The sequence below is a fragment of the Bicyclus anynana genome, chromosome 15 (genome assembly GCF_947172395.1).
Source record: "Bicyclus anynana chromosome 15, ilBicAnyn1.1, whole genome shotgun sequence".
In the NCBI taxonomy this organism is placed as follows: domain Eukaryota; kingdom Metazoa; phylum Arthropoda; class Insecta; order Lepidoptera; family Nymphalidae; genus Bicyclus; species Bicyclus anynana.
The window spans coordinates 9278278-9295220 of NC_069097.1; the positions used below are offsets into that span (position 1 = coordinate 9278278).

A 16943-nucleotide genomic window follows, 5' to 3' on the forward strand; every position below is an offset into this window, starting at 1 on the left:
TGAAATATACGCCATTGGGATTACACACGAATTACTAAGTGCATGCGAACCTTGACCGGTTCCGCCAGTAGGTATATAGGTAATTGATTTATTTAGACATGCTCCTTGGAAAACCGGCTAATGCAAGTGGCTCATCAATCGCGTTAATATCATTTAACTGCCGAATACATGGTACCTAGGTTCAATTTTAATTTGCAAAGACTTTGCATTCAAACATATCTTGAGAAAATAGGTGTAGAAGTGAAACGTACTTTTAGAGAATATGATTTTTTTTTATGATAATGTCAATTAATATCAGAGGTCCAAATGGACTAACGGTTTGTAAATTAAAAAATCATATTTTTTTCTTTAATGACATGCATATTTGATATCGGGCAGTTTTTTACTCTATTTCTTTCTATAATCTACTAGCGGACCCGGTCAAGATTCGCTTTTACTTATGTGCACTTTTTCCCTATCCCTATCCTAATACCCTGCCCTACCCTTACCCGACCTAGGCCCTAACGCTACCCTACCTATACACTACCCCTACCCTACCCCTGATTTCATTTGTTAGAAAAAATGTGATAAATTAAAAACCGCTCGTCCGATTTTGTGCAAACTTCACATAAACCATTAACTAAAGTCCAAACAAAGCCTAAACATTTGGTTGGGATAGGTGAGCCCGTTCTTTGTTTATAAAATTACAACGAAGTGGCATTGGTTTTAATATATATATAGATTAGTTATCTACTTATCTTACCTACATTTTCCCTGATAGTGGACACCCTAATTTATTCAGATTGAAATTGATTGTAGCAAGTCGCATTCATTGGCGTGATTGTGGCAAATGGATGAAATGGACCTTGCGAGGTTGTTACTTATAGTTATTGGACAAACGAAATACGGTAATGGCAATCCAATGATAGTGAATCAATTCGATACGTGGGTCCAGTGTAGGTATGTGACCAGAACACTTGGTGTTTTTCAGATAGCTTATGTATGGTGACAGTCGCCTCTATGACGTTCATAATACGTACTATTAATTCTGAGGTCGTCTGGCGTAGGTTCGAATCCGGTCCGCGGCATGCACCTTCAACTTTTTAAATATAAAGTGCATTTTAAGAAATTAAATATCAGGTGTCTTAAACGTTGAAGAAAAAATATCGTGAGAACCTGAGAATTTTCTTAATTCTATATAATAAAGTGTGAAATCTGCCGATCCGCCTTGGGCCAGCGTGGTGGACTATTTAACCCCGGAGAGGATACTCGTGCTCAACAGTGAGCAGAATGTGGGTTGTTAAAGATAATGATGAATCATTTTACGTTATGTTAAGCAAAACGAATGATCGTTCTACTTTATACTAAAGTAGCCAACACCCCTCGGTTTTGCTTGCGTAGATCCTAATTGAAAAAAAAAATCTTTCGCTAATGGAACTTTAAAAAGCATAGTAGCATAGGCTATATTTTATCCCGCACTCCCACGGAAACGGGAACTACGCGGGTTGGTCCTCTAGCAGTTTATTAAGTAATAACACAATTTTATATCCATTCTTTATTAAGATCTTAAAAATAATCAGCTACAGCCTATAGCATGATATTAAAAGTCGATGTAGGAGTATCATTGAGTTCTTGATTTTTAATTTGTGACTCATCGCTTGCTGCGTTTGCTCATACGCAAATCCCTTTCGATCTCGTATTGTCGCATGTCTGTTCTCTCTAAGAAATCTCGACGGTCCAAATATCTGAAAATAACAGATATATTATTTTTTACTAAATTGTGTGGTTTGACTGCAGTGCGTTTGGAGGATAGATTCATGATTTTTATCTAATTCTTAGTTTGTTATGAAATTAACAGTTTCCTTTTAAATTTTTAACTAATTCCTAGTGTTTATTGTTGCTTTTTTTTCTCTTTCTGTTTTTAATTTGTGTAAATTTATGTAAATGACTTTTTAATTTTTGTTTTTAACACTTAATTTTTAAACACATCGTGTGCTATCACTGTAGTCGTGAACTGTGAGTGTAGTCCACGTTCAAGCTTCGCGCTGTTTCCCGATCGGTATTCTGCCCGCTTCAAAGGTATTTCGCATCCACACGCATTTTTTCAGCGTTGCCCGAAGCTCCGTCGGGACTCGGGAGTGATCGTGCGTATGTTATTTTTTGTAATACAACATACGTACGACGGATACGACATCTTATCAATCGATTCCACTGATGAAATATTAGGGGGCCTTTGTTTAATTAATATTTTATATTATTAAGAATCTACGTAGTAGATTTGTTATTAATTATATTCAATATATTCTATGTATATGTTATGTGGAGCCGTAATAGCCCAGTGGATATGACCTCTGCCTCCGATTCCGGAGGGTGTGGGTTCAAATCCGGTCCGGGGCATGCACCTCCAACTTTTCAGTTGTGTGCATTTTAAGAAATTAAATATCACGTGTCTCAACCGGTGAAGGAAAACATCGTGAGGAAACCTGCATACCAGAGAGTTATCTTAATTCTCTGCGTGTGAGAAATCTGCCAATCCGCATTGGGCCAGCGTGGTGGACTATTGGCCCAACCACTCTCATTCTGAGAGGAGACTCGAGCTCAGCAGTGAGCCGAATATGGGTTGATGACGATATTCTATGTTAGGGGGCGCGAATGTTAACTTTTTAGAATGTGGATGGACAAAATTCAAAATTCATTTATTTCAATTAAGCTTAGATTACAAGCTTTGAAAAGTCAAGTATTGCCATAATTTAAATTAATCTAATGGTGGTAATAATAGTCGAAAACTTATAATTAAAGTTACGAGGGTTCCAAAGGTCCAAAAAAAAGTTGGTCCGAGAAGAGCCCACAACATCACACGTTCACGCTGTGCATGTAAAGCCGGCATTACAATATTATTTTTTGGTTAAAGAATCATACATGGGTAGTTAAACGCTTGTTTTTTGTTGCCGAAAAAGCCTTTGATAACAGATTATGAAAAAATATGTATCCATAAAAGGTTAATGCCCAAAGAATGGCTACGCTGGGCATGCGGGTTGGTCATTCTGACTGTAGGGTGCACCACAAGCATGTTAGGTTGTCAGTTGGGGAGGCTGACTGGTACTAGCCTCCCCCTTACACCCTGCTGCTTGCTGGCGGCTCGAGACCGTTGTGCTTGGAGGTCCATGCAAGAGGCCTATGACCTGCAGTGGACGTCCATCAGCTGCTGATGATGATGATGAATAAATATGGTACAGATCAGTTGGATCATCCAAGAGAACCATCTCATAAGAACAGATAGACAGACAGTAACTGATACTACAGCTTGGCAAATTCGTTCGTAACACTCCCGATGGTCTGTGCGGGCCGGGAGGGGGGACACCCGCGCAGACCTTTCCCCCCGTCGCCCGCATATCATGATAGTGCCAAGCTATAATACTAAATGTACAGATTGAAAAAGGAACATACCCAGATTTCCCTTTATTGATACTAGCAATTTCATCTTCTACTCCTTCTTCTTTTTTATAAGTATTCCAATCGAGTTTAGATTTTTCTAGTGTTGACAGTGTATTTTTATTTTTCAGCTGTCCTAGAAGGTCGGACAACCCTCCGCCTCGGCCGCGAGAGATGAATTCTGGTTTACTTACTGAAAAATAAAAAACATCCCATGTAGTCTTCTACAAAAAAAAATATTTACATTACATTAAAAGTTGGTATACATACCAATGTAATAAAAATACTAAAAATAATTATATCATACAATACTTTAAATAATTAATTCTTCTTAGGGGGTTGAAGTCTTTTTTTAACATAAAACATAGGTACATATTTTGAGCAATATTTTTGTAAAATGATAAGTGGACTATTACTGACAATTTACATAATTACTATACAAAACATGCGAAAATATAAATAGAAGGGTTAAAAGTTTACGACGATTTCAACGCGGACGAAGGCGCAGGCGTCCGCTAGTAATAAATAATGACTTACACAAATAAACTATTACTTGAGCATTAATTTCTTTTTCTTTTTCTTAAACGAAAACTACAATACGTTAAATTATTAACACTACGTAATTTCATTTTAAAAAATTTACCTGTGGCTGATTCACCTGTTTTGATTCTTTCTTTTATCATATTGTTTTCGACAACAACAGTCTCTCCTGCAAACTCAAATATTCTTTTCTCTCTTTCCTTATCATCTTCTTTATTTTTTGTACTGACAGTAGCTTTTGCAGATTCTAAAACATCATTAGAAGATTTTGTTGCCTGTGATGCATTGGATTCACTTATTTTAGGTTTAGGTTTTGTATCAGTTCCTTCTAAAAATTTGGACCACAGATCATCTACTCTTTTTTTTTCTTCTTCAGAATCTTGAGTTGCTGGTTCTTCTTTTTCTATTACCTCTTCCTCTGTTTTCAGAATCTCTTTAATGCCATTTTTAGTTTTTAATTTCTTTTTCCCTTTAGTGAGCTGTGCAGATTTTCTTTTCTTGGTTTTGTGTTCAACTTCTTTTTCATACTCTATGTTGGTCTCTTCATCTGCAGATTCTTCTTCAGAGAGGGGTCCAGGTTCTTCAGGTACATAGTCATCATCACTCTCACTTCCAGAAGACATCTGAAAATTATTTATAATTCCAATTAATTGTAAATATTAAATAACAATAATTAATAATACTAAATTGAAACATCTGTAACTTTTTAGTTGTTACAGGTCTTTGATGTAAATTAGCTATAATATTATAAATTAATAGGTATTGTGGGTTTCTAAAGATAATCCTAACTCCACAGTTGTATATTTATATATTTTAGTAGCTGACGCCGCGCGGTTTCACCCGCGTGGTTCCCGTTCCCGTATGAATACGGGGATAATATATAGCCCATAGCCTTCCTTGATAAATGGGCTATCTAACACTGAAAGAACTTTTCAAATGGGACCAGTAGTTCCTGAGATTAGCGCGTTCAAGCAAGCAAACAAACTCTTCAGCTTTATAATATTAGTATAGATAGTAGATAGCAATTAAATTAATAAAATTAGGGTTAACTTCACATACTACTGAACTAATTTTGATGAACTTTTTTAAGACAAAATATGAACATTTTATTTAAATCTATCCTGTGGCTTTTATACAAAATGCACCTAACCTAAACTTAACCTAACCAAACCTCAAGACATTCATTCTTATATCTGTATGTCTGTCTGTGCATGAAGGCTTATAACTTTTAAGGCATTTCCAGAAATTTGATATTGTGACATCCCACCTTTCACTTCAGACATTTACACAAGCACAGTGCACAAATGTGTTGGTCTGCTAGGTAAAAGTAATTTAATTAAATGGTTATTAGTGCTACAAACTCATATGACCCGGTGGTCTACTACATCTAAGGTCAGAACTAATGTCACAGTGGTTGCCATTTTGCAAAATAATTATACTAAAAGTGTGACAACTCACGGGTCAGATAAATTTGTTGCACTATAACACTCTTAGTTTAGGGTATATGAGAGTAAAACAGTTGGATACTTGCAGTCATTTATTAACACTAAAAACATGAAAATAGTGTTGACAGAAAACAATTTTACAGTAGTAATATCTTAATAAGGGAGTTTTAGTTTTAATGAATATAAATTAGACTGATATAAACCATGTTGTGAAAAATACCAATAAGTAAGAAAAAAAAAAATGATTGTTCTTCTATACAATCACTGGCTAGTTTTAATTTTACTATACTTAAATAATTACACTATTTTACACAGGTTTCTTTTTATTTCTGTTTCTGTTTTTAACATTTGACACTTCATAGAAGTTGCTTCCTGTTTTTGTACGCTTCTGAGCTCGCTCCAAAGCTCTTCTCTGCTTAGCAGTCGTCTTTTTCTTAACAGATACATCATCATTTGCCTTATGTTTCTTTCTTTTCTGAGCCACATCTTCAACTGTGAATGTGCCACTGGCTACTTGCAGCCTCTTTCTTTTTAACTCTTTTACAGTCTCTGGGTCATTTGTCAAATGATCTTCCACATCACTGCAAACATTTTCATCATTACTATAGAAGCCACTGATATCTGAATCACTATCTTCAACAGTCTCATCTTTCTCTTCCTGTTCTCCATTTTGTGATTTGCTCTCATCCAGTGTTTCATCTATACCTTGTAATTCTTCAGGAATAACAATTTTATCAAGTGGTTTTACATCATCATCATTATCAAATTGCAATCCTACTCTAATTTTAGCAAAATCTTGGGCTATTATCAATTTATTGACAGTCAGAACAGGCTTTTCAACTGTCTCGTCTTGTGCCTCTGCTTCAGTCACATTTTTAGGAGTTTCTTCTTTATTCTCTTCATTTGGTTTAACAGATTCTTTATCTCCATCTTCTGGTTTTGGTAATGGTACCTCGAATCCTTCAGGTGCAACATAAAAAGGTAATTTACCTCTTTGCCAGTCATTCAGAACCATTTTCGACACTTGTGCTATGTCTGGTTCACCTTTCTTTAATAATTTTCCAGTACGAGCTGCCATTTTTTCCAAAAAATCTGTTGCTGTATCCCATCCATCAACCTTGTATGTTTTTACAAGATATTCCTTCCTGACTCTCTTTATCACCTCTTCAATGTAATCTTCAGGGTTCTGTACTAGTTCAACCCGTACTACACCTTTGAGAACTTTTTCAGTATCAGTTTCCGCAGATGGGTACACAACTCCAGGACAATCAATTAAATATATTCTTCTCATCAATGTTATGTATTGCCATACCTTGGTTTCGCCAGCAATTGGTGCAACTTTACACACTTTTTTAGCCCTCAATGTGTTGATAACAGAAGATTTGCCAACATTTGGGTAACCAATGAGGCCAACACTTATTTGTTTTTTATCAATATGTAATTTTGCAAACTGTCGCAATAAATTTATCAGTGAACCTTTACCAAAGGGATGTGTCATGGATGCATGAAATGCTACTGTAGGGTATTCTGAGCTTAAGATTGCTACCCATCTTTGTGTTACCCAATTTGGTACCAAGTCCACTTTATTGAGGATAAATATTAAGTGTTTATGTGGCTTTTCTTCTCTTAAGAATTTTTCTACATATGGACTTCTAGTTCCCATGGGATCTCTAGCATCAAGTACTTGCAACAAAACATCAGAGGAATCTATCACTTTGTACAATTCATTCCAGATTCTTTTACTCATCCCAGCTCCAAATATCCACTCTCTCTGGCCATCTTTGATGCCGCTGTCTTCACGTACTCTGTCCACGTCTTTACTCTCATCATATTTTTCAGCATTCTCTTCAACAGCCTTAGACAAAGTTTCCAAGTCATTGAATTTTAAATTTACCCGCTTCCTTTGTTTTTTAGGGCCAAAAGTTTTGTCAAAGCCTTCTGTGTCTAGCAAATGTACTCTGGCATTTTTCGCTTTTTCGTTGAGTAACGTTATGGGCAAATTAGTAGGTTTCATTACAACTTGATAAGGATTTTTGACAGCGGCTCCAAATTCTTCTTGGAACTTTTGTAATGCATTTTGTGATATCACCCGCGAATTGCCGAACCACTTCTGGTTTGGCTCAACCCTGGCTTGGGTACCAGACGGCAGCCAACCTTGAAATGGTGCAGGTGTTAAAATTTTTCCTGTCTTGTCCCTCTTCGCTTTGAAATTACGATACATCTGTAGCCTTTTTATAGTTCCCTTAGTCCTAGGTTTTCCAACCCCTTTCAAGCCTTCAGTAGGCCTCTCAGGGTTCATGGAATGGCCGGATTTGTTGAAGCCCTGTTTACGGGGTGCCCCCGGCGCAGACCTTACTTTTCCCATTTTAGTATTAAATATATATCACAGACACAAACTAATATTCAGCAATAACACGCGGTTAAAGTTACTCGATGTTCTAAAATGTTTTGTAGGTTATGTCATGTATCACTCTCGATGAGCTCGCTTTTTGACAGATGATACAATGAAACGCCCGAACTTCACACAAGTAATCAGTAAATTTTTAATCATTGATTGAAAATTGTTCAGCTTACCTTCTACAAGATGCAATACTGAACTTCACTTCTATCTCTTTGTCACGGTATCTCGCTATACACCGAAATTAAATTATTTTAATCAATAACTAATATACCACAACTCACAACTATAAAACAGTCACAAAACCACAGATACATACGCAAATCGCAATAGACAATCATAGAATATATCAATATAGAGCAGAGCATAGACTTTATAGCTTGTTCCTAATTTCAGATGGTCTGATATTTTTTAACCGACTTCCAAAAAGGAGGAGGTTCTACGTTCGGCTGTATGTATGTTTTTTTTTTTTTTTTTTTTTTTTTTTTTATGTATGTCCAGCGATAATTTCGTCAATTATGGACCGATTTTGATAATTCTTTTTTTGTTTTGAAGGGTTTACTTCCAGGGTGGTCCCATTTTTTTCATGTCAGGATCTGATGATGGCATCTTGGAGAAATTGAGGGGAACTTTCGAAAGTTGTAGAGACGGCTAGTGCGTTTGTTAGTGTTTCCATAAGATATTTTAAACCACTACAACTTTATGAAGGTTTGGAGTTGGTCTGATGATGGAGCCGAAACACAGACGATGGAACTCGTCAACGATTTACAGCAGTCACCTTTTGTTTGGGCTTGATTAATTTGTATTGATGAGTACTTTCCACCTATATGGGTTGTGACTGTATTAAGGGTCTGGTGATGAAGACGAGGGACAGTGAAGAGAACTCCTCGACGGTTCACAGTAGCTACCTTGTGTTTGGACTTGATAAATTTGTGTTGATGAGATCTTTCCACCTAGATGGATTGTGACTGTATTAAGGGTCTGATGATGAAGACGAGGGACAGTGAAGAGAACTCCTCGACGGTTCACAGTAGCTACTTTGTGTTTGGACTTGATAAATTTGTATTGATAAGAACTTTCCACCTAGATGGATTGTGACTGTATTAAGGGTCTGGTGATGAAGACGAAGCACAATGAAGAGAACTCCTCGACGGCTCACAGTAGCTACCTTGTGTTTGGACCTGATAATTTTGTATTGATAAGAGCTTTCCACTTTGATAGGTTGTGACTTTACACACGCAGTAGATGTGCTAACACTAAAAATAAAAAAATAAAAATTTTAATAAAAAAAATTCAACCGACTTCCAAGTTTAAAAATAACTTTAACTAAAAAGCAAAAAATAACATCCTACCTATGTGCTACCTTCTGATCAGTTTGAAGGCGGTGCCAAGCCAGTGTCGTGTTTTAATTAAAGCTGTTTCTGAAAGAACCACAGAAATTTTGTAGTTAAAACGCGTTTAATTCAAACATCACTGGCTTGGCACAGCCTTCAAACTGATCAGAAGGTAGCACATAGGTAGGATGTTATTTTTTGCTTTTTAGTTAAAGTTATTTTTAAACTTGGAAGTCGGTTGAATTTTTTTTATTAAAATTTTTATATGATAAGACCGTCAGACACGAATTATTGGTCTGAGGTTAGTATATTTAACCTGTGGTTGGTTTTAGATTGTTTTTAGACAATTAAAAATTTTCATTAAATTTTTATAAAATAGCGTTTTAAAAGGTATATACGGTTGGCTAATCAGGGTTTTCTATGATTTTATTTTTATTATTCCTCCAACTATAGTGGCTTTTATTATTCTTCCGAGATTCTCTCAAGATGACAATTTTATTTGACATAAAATTAATTGTCAATGTCATTTGTCATTGATTGAATAATTGTCATTGAAATTTGAATTGAGTGAGTCAAAGAAAAGAAAATAATTGTCAAACAAAATGTCAGAAGATGAACAATTATTATTGTTGTAAAAAATCTATACTATAGACTTATTAACAAACAACAGTGTTTCGTGGTTACCATTTAATTATAAATGCCAGTTGTATTACTACAATACCATACCATGTTCGAAGAGTGTTAGCTGTAGTCAATTTCAGCCTCGGTGCAGAGATCAGCTTTGCTTTTTTTGTGTCGTTCCAAAATTCATCACAAAACTGCCCCGATGCCTGTAAGCATCAAAACCCTCGGGGCAACATGTATGACATGTTGTCAGAATTCCGAGTATCAGAGTTCGATTCATTTGTGGATATACTGAGATTGTCTCCCCGCGACGCTCTCGACACATTCGGCGAGATGTGGTATCCAGTGTTTTTGTGGTCATTGTGCTCGTCCGTGTTCGTTCACACTTGCGCAGCCCTCGTTGCTTTTGGTACTCTAAGGAAGCATAAGTATGGAAAGTTTTTCCCTGTGTTACTTATAGTGATGGGTGTCGTGAGTCCAGTGACCTCGGGCGTAGCGAGTAGTGCAGCTGTAGCTTTTATATATCGTGCTGCCGACTTGGCCATGCCCCCCATACATGCCATGATATGGGGCATAGGACAGACTATACTTGGTGCAGGTATCGGCTTCACAAGGATTTTAGCTACATTGTAATATATCTAAATTGGAAAGTAATAACAGTGCAAACTGAAAAGTTTGAAACTACAGTAATGTCAATTATCATAGTTAATAGTATGATAAACAATCTAAGGAGAAGGTGCTGAATGTTGCTTGGTTTCCTAATGGGTTAGCGGTACAAGTTGTAATTATATACATATATAAAATACTCATTAGTGTAATAAATTATGCTCGCTATTACAACTGACAGCTCACTCTTCAAAGGTTACCTGTAGGTACTGTACCTATGAATATCAGTGATGATAGAGATTGTTGTCATTGGCTTAGTTTACAATGTATACCTTAGTGGACAAGTATCTGCCAAACAGAAAGCATTGCAATCATCACTTCTTACTATCACTCCACTATATTGTGTGTTATAGATATATTATACTCTTCACTTAGTAAAAATGTATTGGAATGTTAAATATACAATATGATCACAACTGTAGTAAAAAAATGTAGTATTGATAGATATAGTGTAATGGCCAGCAAATATTTCAGTTCTGTAAAAAGATCTTAATTTAAGTTGTTAATATTTAGTATTATTATGATTTATTTTATCCATATGACTGAGTTTTGACCAAGTTACTAGCCATATATGTACTTTGAATAAGTGGCATGCAGTAAAATTAGTAGAAAGTACATTAAAATTGATTCAGTTATTAATACTATTATTATCTATATATATAAAAATGAATTGTTGTTTGTTAGTCTCTCTAAAACTTGAGAATGGCTAAACAGATTTATCTTATCTTGATCTTGAAATGTTTGTGGAGGTATTGGGAAGGTTAAAAAATCAGAATAATTGCCAGAAAAACAACCCTTTTCTATTTCCCATACAAACTTTTAAGAGTCTAGGGGTAGGGGTAGAATAGTGTAGAGTAGGGATAGGGAAGAAGTGCACATAAGTAAAAAGCAAAGCTTGACCGGGTCTGCTAGTTACTAATAAAAATTATTTATTGATACTCATTACCTGCCTTGCCTAGAAGCACACTGCATGCCACTGTTTGAAATGTAGTAAAATATAAACACAATTGCATTCCCTGAATAAATTGTATATTGTTTATTTTAATAAAAATGTTTATTTCAATATACTTACATAATATTTTATAAATGAATGTAGTTGACATTATCAATGAGTTATTTTATTGATCTTAACTTACTCATAAATAATTGAGACCCACCGAAATCTGAAAATTAACCCACTGGATCCTGTAATGGCTAGACCAACCTCATTTTAGGAAGGTCTAGCTGTTGCAGACTCTCTGTCTATACTGATTGTGTAATTAATTATTATAGCTTTAAAAAGTACTAAGTGCAATGGGTTAATTTTGAATATTGTAAATATTAGTCAAAATTTATATAATTGGCAAGGACATATTTTGTGTATATAATCTGGAGAATTATTTAATTTTTAATATAGAATAATTAAATATTATTTTATTAAATTTGCTAGTGTACTTACGTAAAACATTTTCATGATCAATAAAAAATATTGTTAATTTAGTTTTTTGTCATAATTATTATTAATTATATAATGGTGGTCTTAAATGCAATAATTTATTATCAAACAAATGTGAATTTTGAATGTCACAGAATTTTTATTATTATTTTAATATGAGAATATATTTAATAATTCAAATATTCTAAAAGGCTGATTTAGCAGTCTTCAAAATTGTATATTACACCATATTCATATAGTTTTGCTAGTGTGAAAATTGTTAAAATGATCATCAGTCTAACATGTGTAGACTCTGCAATATTACAAAGTATTATAATTTGGGTGTATAGTATAAATTTTATATAGGAAAAGTATTACAAAATGTATCAACTTTTTAAATATCTAAAAAGGGAAAGAATAAACTTGGTTTTAATATAAAAATTGATTCCTTTTATTATTTAATTCCAATAAATAAATTACTTTAGTTACACATTAACCACTAATCCATATTTTAACAAAATACATATACTTTGTTTACCTTTTATTATTATATAACTTTCCATTTTCTAAGGTCACTCACCTTGAGTTATGGTGCTAATTTGGTTCACAATTATGGTTTTAGTAAACATTATCTTTTTTCTACAAGAAATGTTGGAAAAGGTAGTTCTAATTTTAGATCTGTGAATATACTTTAGTTTTGTGTCTAAATAAATAAACAAAACTGTCATTAAAAATTACAATGCTTACAATGCTTGCATATTCTGCATTGTTTTATTGGAAGATCTGCAGGCTAATTCACTAACTTTGACGCATGTTAGTTGATATTTTGTGTAACAAATGTCATCTGGTGCCAACTTACCACCCTTTGTAGATATCATACAGTAGTTAAATGACATTTCTCAGTTTAAGAGTTGATGTTTATTTTAATAGGTTTTTAATAAAGACCTAATTAGTAAATAGGCTGGCTTGAAATCTGCCTGAACTTTTGAAAGCCACTACAGTTCAAACTCTATAACTGCCAATTGGCTACCATATATACGTATAGTCTATTTTCTATAGTTCTACAACTATAGAAAATAGACTTACAAACTGTCAGCCTTCTTATATGATAGCTAGCTATCGCAGGATAGATGCTAAAATTCTTATTGCTAAAATTGTTATCTCTATTAAAATATTCTTAACATAACACAATTTTTATGAAATACTAATTTACTGCACAACCCCAATCAAAGTGTACTACTGTATGTATATTTTGAGTGTTGTCTGTGCTCGTGGTAATGGTCACTGTCGTCATCTTCATGGCTTAATTCTTCAATTGTTTCTCCTAAAATGAGAGGAAGTTCCAATTTCTCCTGTGACAAGATATTCTGAAAATAAAATATATACTAAGTTATAATGGCAATGGCTATGTGGTGTACCATCATTATGTGGTGGTTCCTGGTAACTTTCCCTAATATTTTGCATTTCTAACTGCTCTGCAAAAGTGTGAAATGGCTAAAATTTTAACACCTTGATGGCAATAGTCAATAGGCAAGTAAGACAGTGGTAAGCTAAAACACATTTTCAAGAACACTAGTGTTTTAATTATGATACCTCAGACATATTAGACGGCATCACTGCTTTACATCAGGTAAGATAGTAATCAGCACACAAGCAGCACAAGCCTATATTTCATAAAAAAACTAATAATTGTTTGAAAGGCTGTCTATTACTATCTAAGCTTACCTCTTCAATGTCTTCATTCTGTGTATTTAATCTAATATGTTCTTGTAAGGACTTTGTTTCAGTTGTGGCATCTTGTAATGCCAATTTCAACTCTACTACTTCCCTTCTTGCATTTGATAATAAAGTTTCTGTTGTCATTAGATTATCTTTTAGTTTTTCTTTTTCTGTTTCCAATTTAGCTTTAGCACTTGAAAGAGTTTTAATTCTGTCTTCATAAAGTTTTAATTCTGAATCACTGTTCCTCATGCTACCAGAACTTTTATTTGCTTGCAGATTACTGCACATTTGTTTTAAATATGATACATTTTGCTCCAGAACAGATTTTTCCTCAGTAATTAACTTAATTTCATTTTCTAACTGGCTTATTTTACATGACATAGCTGAAATTTGTGTTGATTGACTTTCAATTTTGCTATTCTTGTCTAGTAGCTTTTCTTCCAAATTTTGTATTTTGTTAACATATGTCTGCAACTGTAATGATTTAGATGCTGATTCGCTTTCTAAGGAATGATTAGTATTCTCTAAAATATTTGCTTCTACAGATAGACTAGCAAACTGTTCAAGCATATCAGATCTTTCAGCTTCTTTTTGGGATAGCAGATCTTCAATTCTTCGGATCTCTGCTACATAATGCTGTAATTGCTGTTTCAGACCATCTACATCTTTCCTAGATTTCTCCAATTCAATTTTTGTAAGCTTTAATACACCATTAGAATCAGCTAAACTATTTTGTAAGTGTTTATTTTCTATTACAGCTGTGTCATATTGTTGACTTATTCTTAGTATTTCACCATTTAGGAATTTAATTTGTGATTCACAATCAACAACTTTGTGTTCAGTAACTTTATTCAAAGTAAGTGTTCTCTTTAAATCAGAGATTTCATTTTCAAGCTGTTTAATATTATATGACTGTGATTTAATGGTATTTTCTAAAACAGCAATATTTTCAGTTTTGTTGTCTAATTCAATAACTAATTTGTCGCGTTCTTTGTCCATTACCTTAATATTATCTATTAGATTTAATTTATCGTTTTTTAGTTTCAATACTTCTGATTGCAAGTCTTTACATTTCTTTTCTAAACTTTGTATAGTATTTATTGATAAACTTAGTTTTTTTTGAGTGGCCAAGAATTCATTTTGTACCTCAGCACTACTACGTTCAGTTTCTAACTGTACATTTTTTATTTGATTGGCTAAAGTTTTTTCATTGATATAATCTGTTTGAAGTTTTTTAATTTGTTCTTTTAGAAAATGACATTCTTCTCTAAGCTGGTCTGCAGAAGCTTTTCCAGTCCTGTTAGTCATTTTATAAGAGCGATTTTCTTCATCCAAATTCTCGATTTCTTTTTGTTTACGAATTAAATCTCTTTTTAACTTATCTGCCAATTCTGTTGCTTCTTTGTACAGTAAGTTATATTCATGTTTATCTTTTTTTAGTACCTGTATTTCTTTTGTCATATCTTCGACTTTCTCAGTAAGTCTTTGAGATTCTCGTTTATAAGAGTTACTTCTATCATTTGAGTTTAAAGACTTGTATTGACTCAATTGTTGACTAAGCAAGATATTTTCCTTTGATAATTCAGAGTTTTCAGCATTAAGATGGCTTACTATATCTTTGTAATTTTGTCTATTATAGTCTTGTTGGATGTCCATTTTGTCTTTTAGTTCATCATTTTCTTTTTTTAACATTAGAATCTTTTGTTCACTCTCACATAACTTAGAATGCAAATCCCTAATAAAAGTGCTGTTAGAAGACATACTAGGACTAATATATTTTCCCTTATCATTATTATTTGTACTATTTTTAAAAAGTTTTATTGTTTCACTTAATTTATCCTGTATATTCAATATATATGCCTCATATTTTTTTCTTTCATCTTCTAAAAGACTCTTCAGTTCATCTTTCATAAGACATTTGGGAGAATCTTTAAGAATCTCATTATCAGATCTAAATTTAATGTTGAAATTTCTATTGACTTCAGACAAGCTAAGTATTTTATCTTGTAAACTTTTATTAAGTTCAACTAAATCTTTAATTTCTTTTTGTAAAACATCTTTCTCTTTTAATGCTAGAGTTAATGAATCTTGATTTCTTTTCAATTCTAATGAGCTCTCTCTAAAAGACCTTTGTGATAATTCTCTTTCTAATTCAGAATTTTTTAAAGTTAACCCCTCTATTCTAGTTTGCAGAAAATTTATTTCAGTAACCATAGATGCTAACCGTTTATTACAGTCATCTTCTACTTTTAAAGCTAATTTGTCTACTTTTTGTAACTCTTCCTGTAAAGCTTTATTCTTATCAGATAAAGCCAAAGCCCGAAGCATAGCTTCATGCTGCTTTTCTAGTCCATTTTCAATTTCTTTTTTCATAATTTCATTTAGTTTTTCAAGTTCGTTTACTTGTTTTATTAGTTTTGGTATTTTTGAATCGGACTTTTCATTATAAAAGTCCTTACTAATGGCTGCCAAAGGCCTTCCTCCTTCTAAAAGCATATTCAGTCTAATAATTTCACTGTCTCTAAATTCTATTTGACTTTTAAGTAATGCAACCTCATCACAGTATGCAGTGTTATTATCTTGTAAGGTCTGAATTATTTTGTTAAGTTCCAAGATATCTTGGTCAACAGAAGTAGTTTTGTCATTACAAATACAAATCTTTGAAGTATGACAGTCACCTCCCTCTTTTCTTCTACTCTTATTTCTGCTACTTTGTGTTTCTGCACACAACCCTCTTAAGCTCAAGTCTCTTATATCATGTTGTAATTTACTAATTAATGTTTCCTTTTTTGAAAGCTCATCAGCTAATGCCTTAGTTTTTCTCTTACTCTCTTTGCTTATTCTTAGGTTTTCTTCTTTCATTTGCATTATCTCTCTATGTAGCTGATTATTTTCTTGTATAAGTCTAACATTGTCACACTTATAAGGTTCTGCTTCCATCATCAAAGAGTCTCGTTGCATTAGAGCCTCTTTGGACAGGTCCATGTAATGCTGCAAGCTTCGCGTTGTTTGAAGCAAATCAGCAAAAATACATTCTACCAAAGGTATTGAGTCTACTGATAATGTACTATTATAACCAAGTTCCTGGAGTTTTCTTTTTAAATTGAAATAAGCCTCGCCCATTTTGAGGCCGTTGTATAATACCACGTAACACGTATAACGAAACTTAATTCCTCTAAATCTTATCTTAACACGATCTTCAAATTAACTTAAATTTTTCAGTTTTCACGTCGTTGTTTTTGCATTTTAAAATCAAAATTCAAAACAAATAAATTTCAGGCATTTGACAGATAAATGACGTTAATATACCACTGACAGTGGAGTTATTTATTCTATGAAAACATAGAGAAAAAAGTACTTTTACGTGGGGTTACGTATCAGAGGAATTA

General features: G+C 33.6%; 3 protein-coding genes across 3 annotated transcripts; 1 reads left to right on the top strand and 2 right to left on the bottom strand.

Annotated features, from left to right (window-relative positions):
- Window positions 1-1519: 1519 nt before the first annotated feature.
- Window positions 1520-7900, bottom strand: LOC112052020 (uncharacterized). The gene is made up of 4 exons (XM_024090904.2): window positions 5743-7900; window positions 4055-4574; window positions 3427-3604; window positions 1520-1724 (listed from the first exon to the last, which is right to left on the bottom strand). The coding sequence occupies exons 1-4, from the start codon at window positions 7759-7761 to the stop codon at window positions 1631-1633; spliced, it is 2811 nt and encodes a 936-aa protein (XP_023946672.2). The 5' UTR covers window positions 7762-7900; the 3' UTR covers window positions 1520-1630.
- A 1778-nt stretch (window positions 7901-9678) lies between these two features.
- Window positions 9679-12277, top strand: LOC112052024 (transmembrane protein 170A). Its single transcript, XM_024090914.2, has one exon. It carries the CDS (start codon window positions 9987-9989, stop codon window positions 10383-10385), a length of 399 nt encoding a protein of 132 aa, XP_023946682.1. The 5' UTR covers window positions 9679-9986; the 3' UTR covers window positions 10386-12277.
- LOC112052033 (centrosomal protein of 135 kDa) lies at window positions 12260-16854 on the bottom strand. Its single transcript, XM_024090926.2, has 2 exons — window positions 13558-16854; window positions 12260-13199 (listed from the first exon to the last, which is right to left on the bottom strand). The coding sequence occupies exons 1-2, from the start codon at window positions 16675-16677 to the stop codon at window positions 13059-13061; spliced, it is 3261 nt and encodes a 1086-aa protein (XP_023946694.2). The 5' UTR covers window positions 16678-16854; the 3' UTR covers window positions 12260-13058.
- Between the last annotated feature and the right edge of the window lie 89 nt (window positions 16855-16943).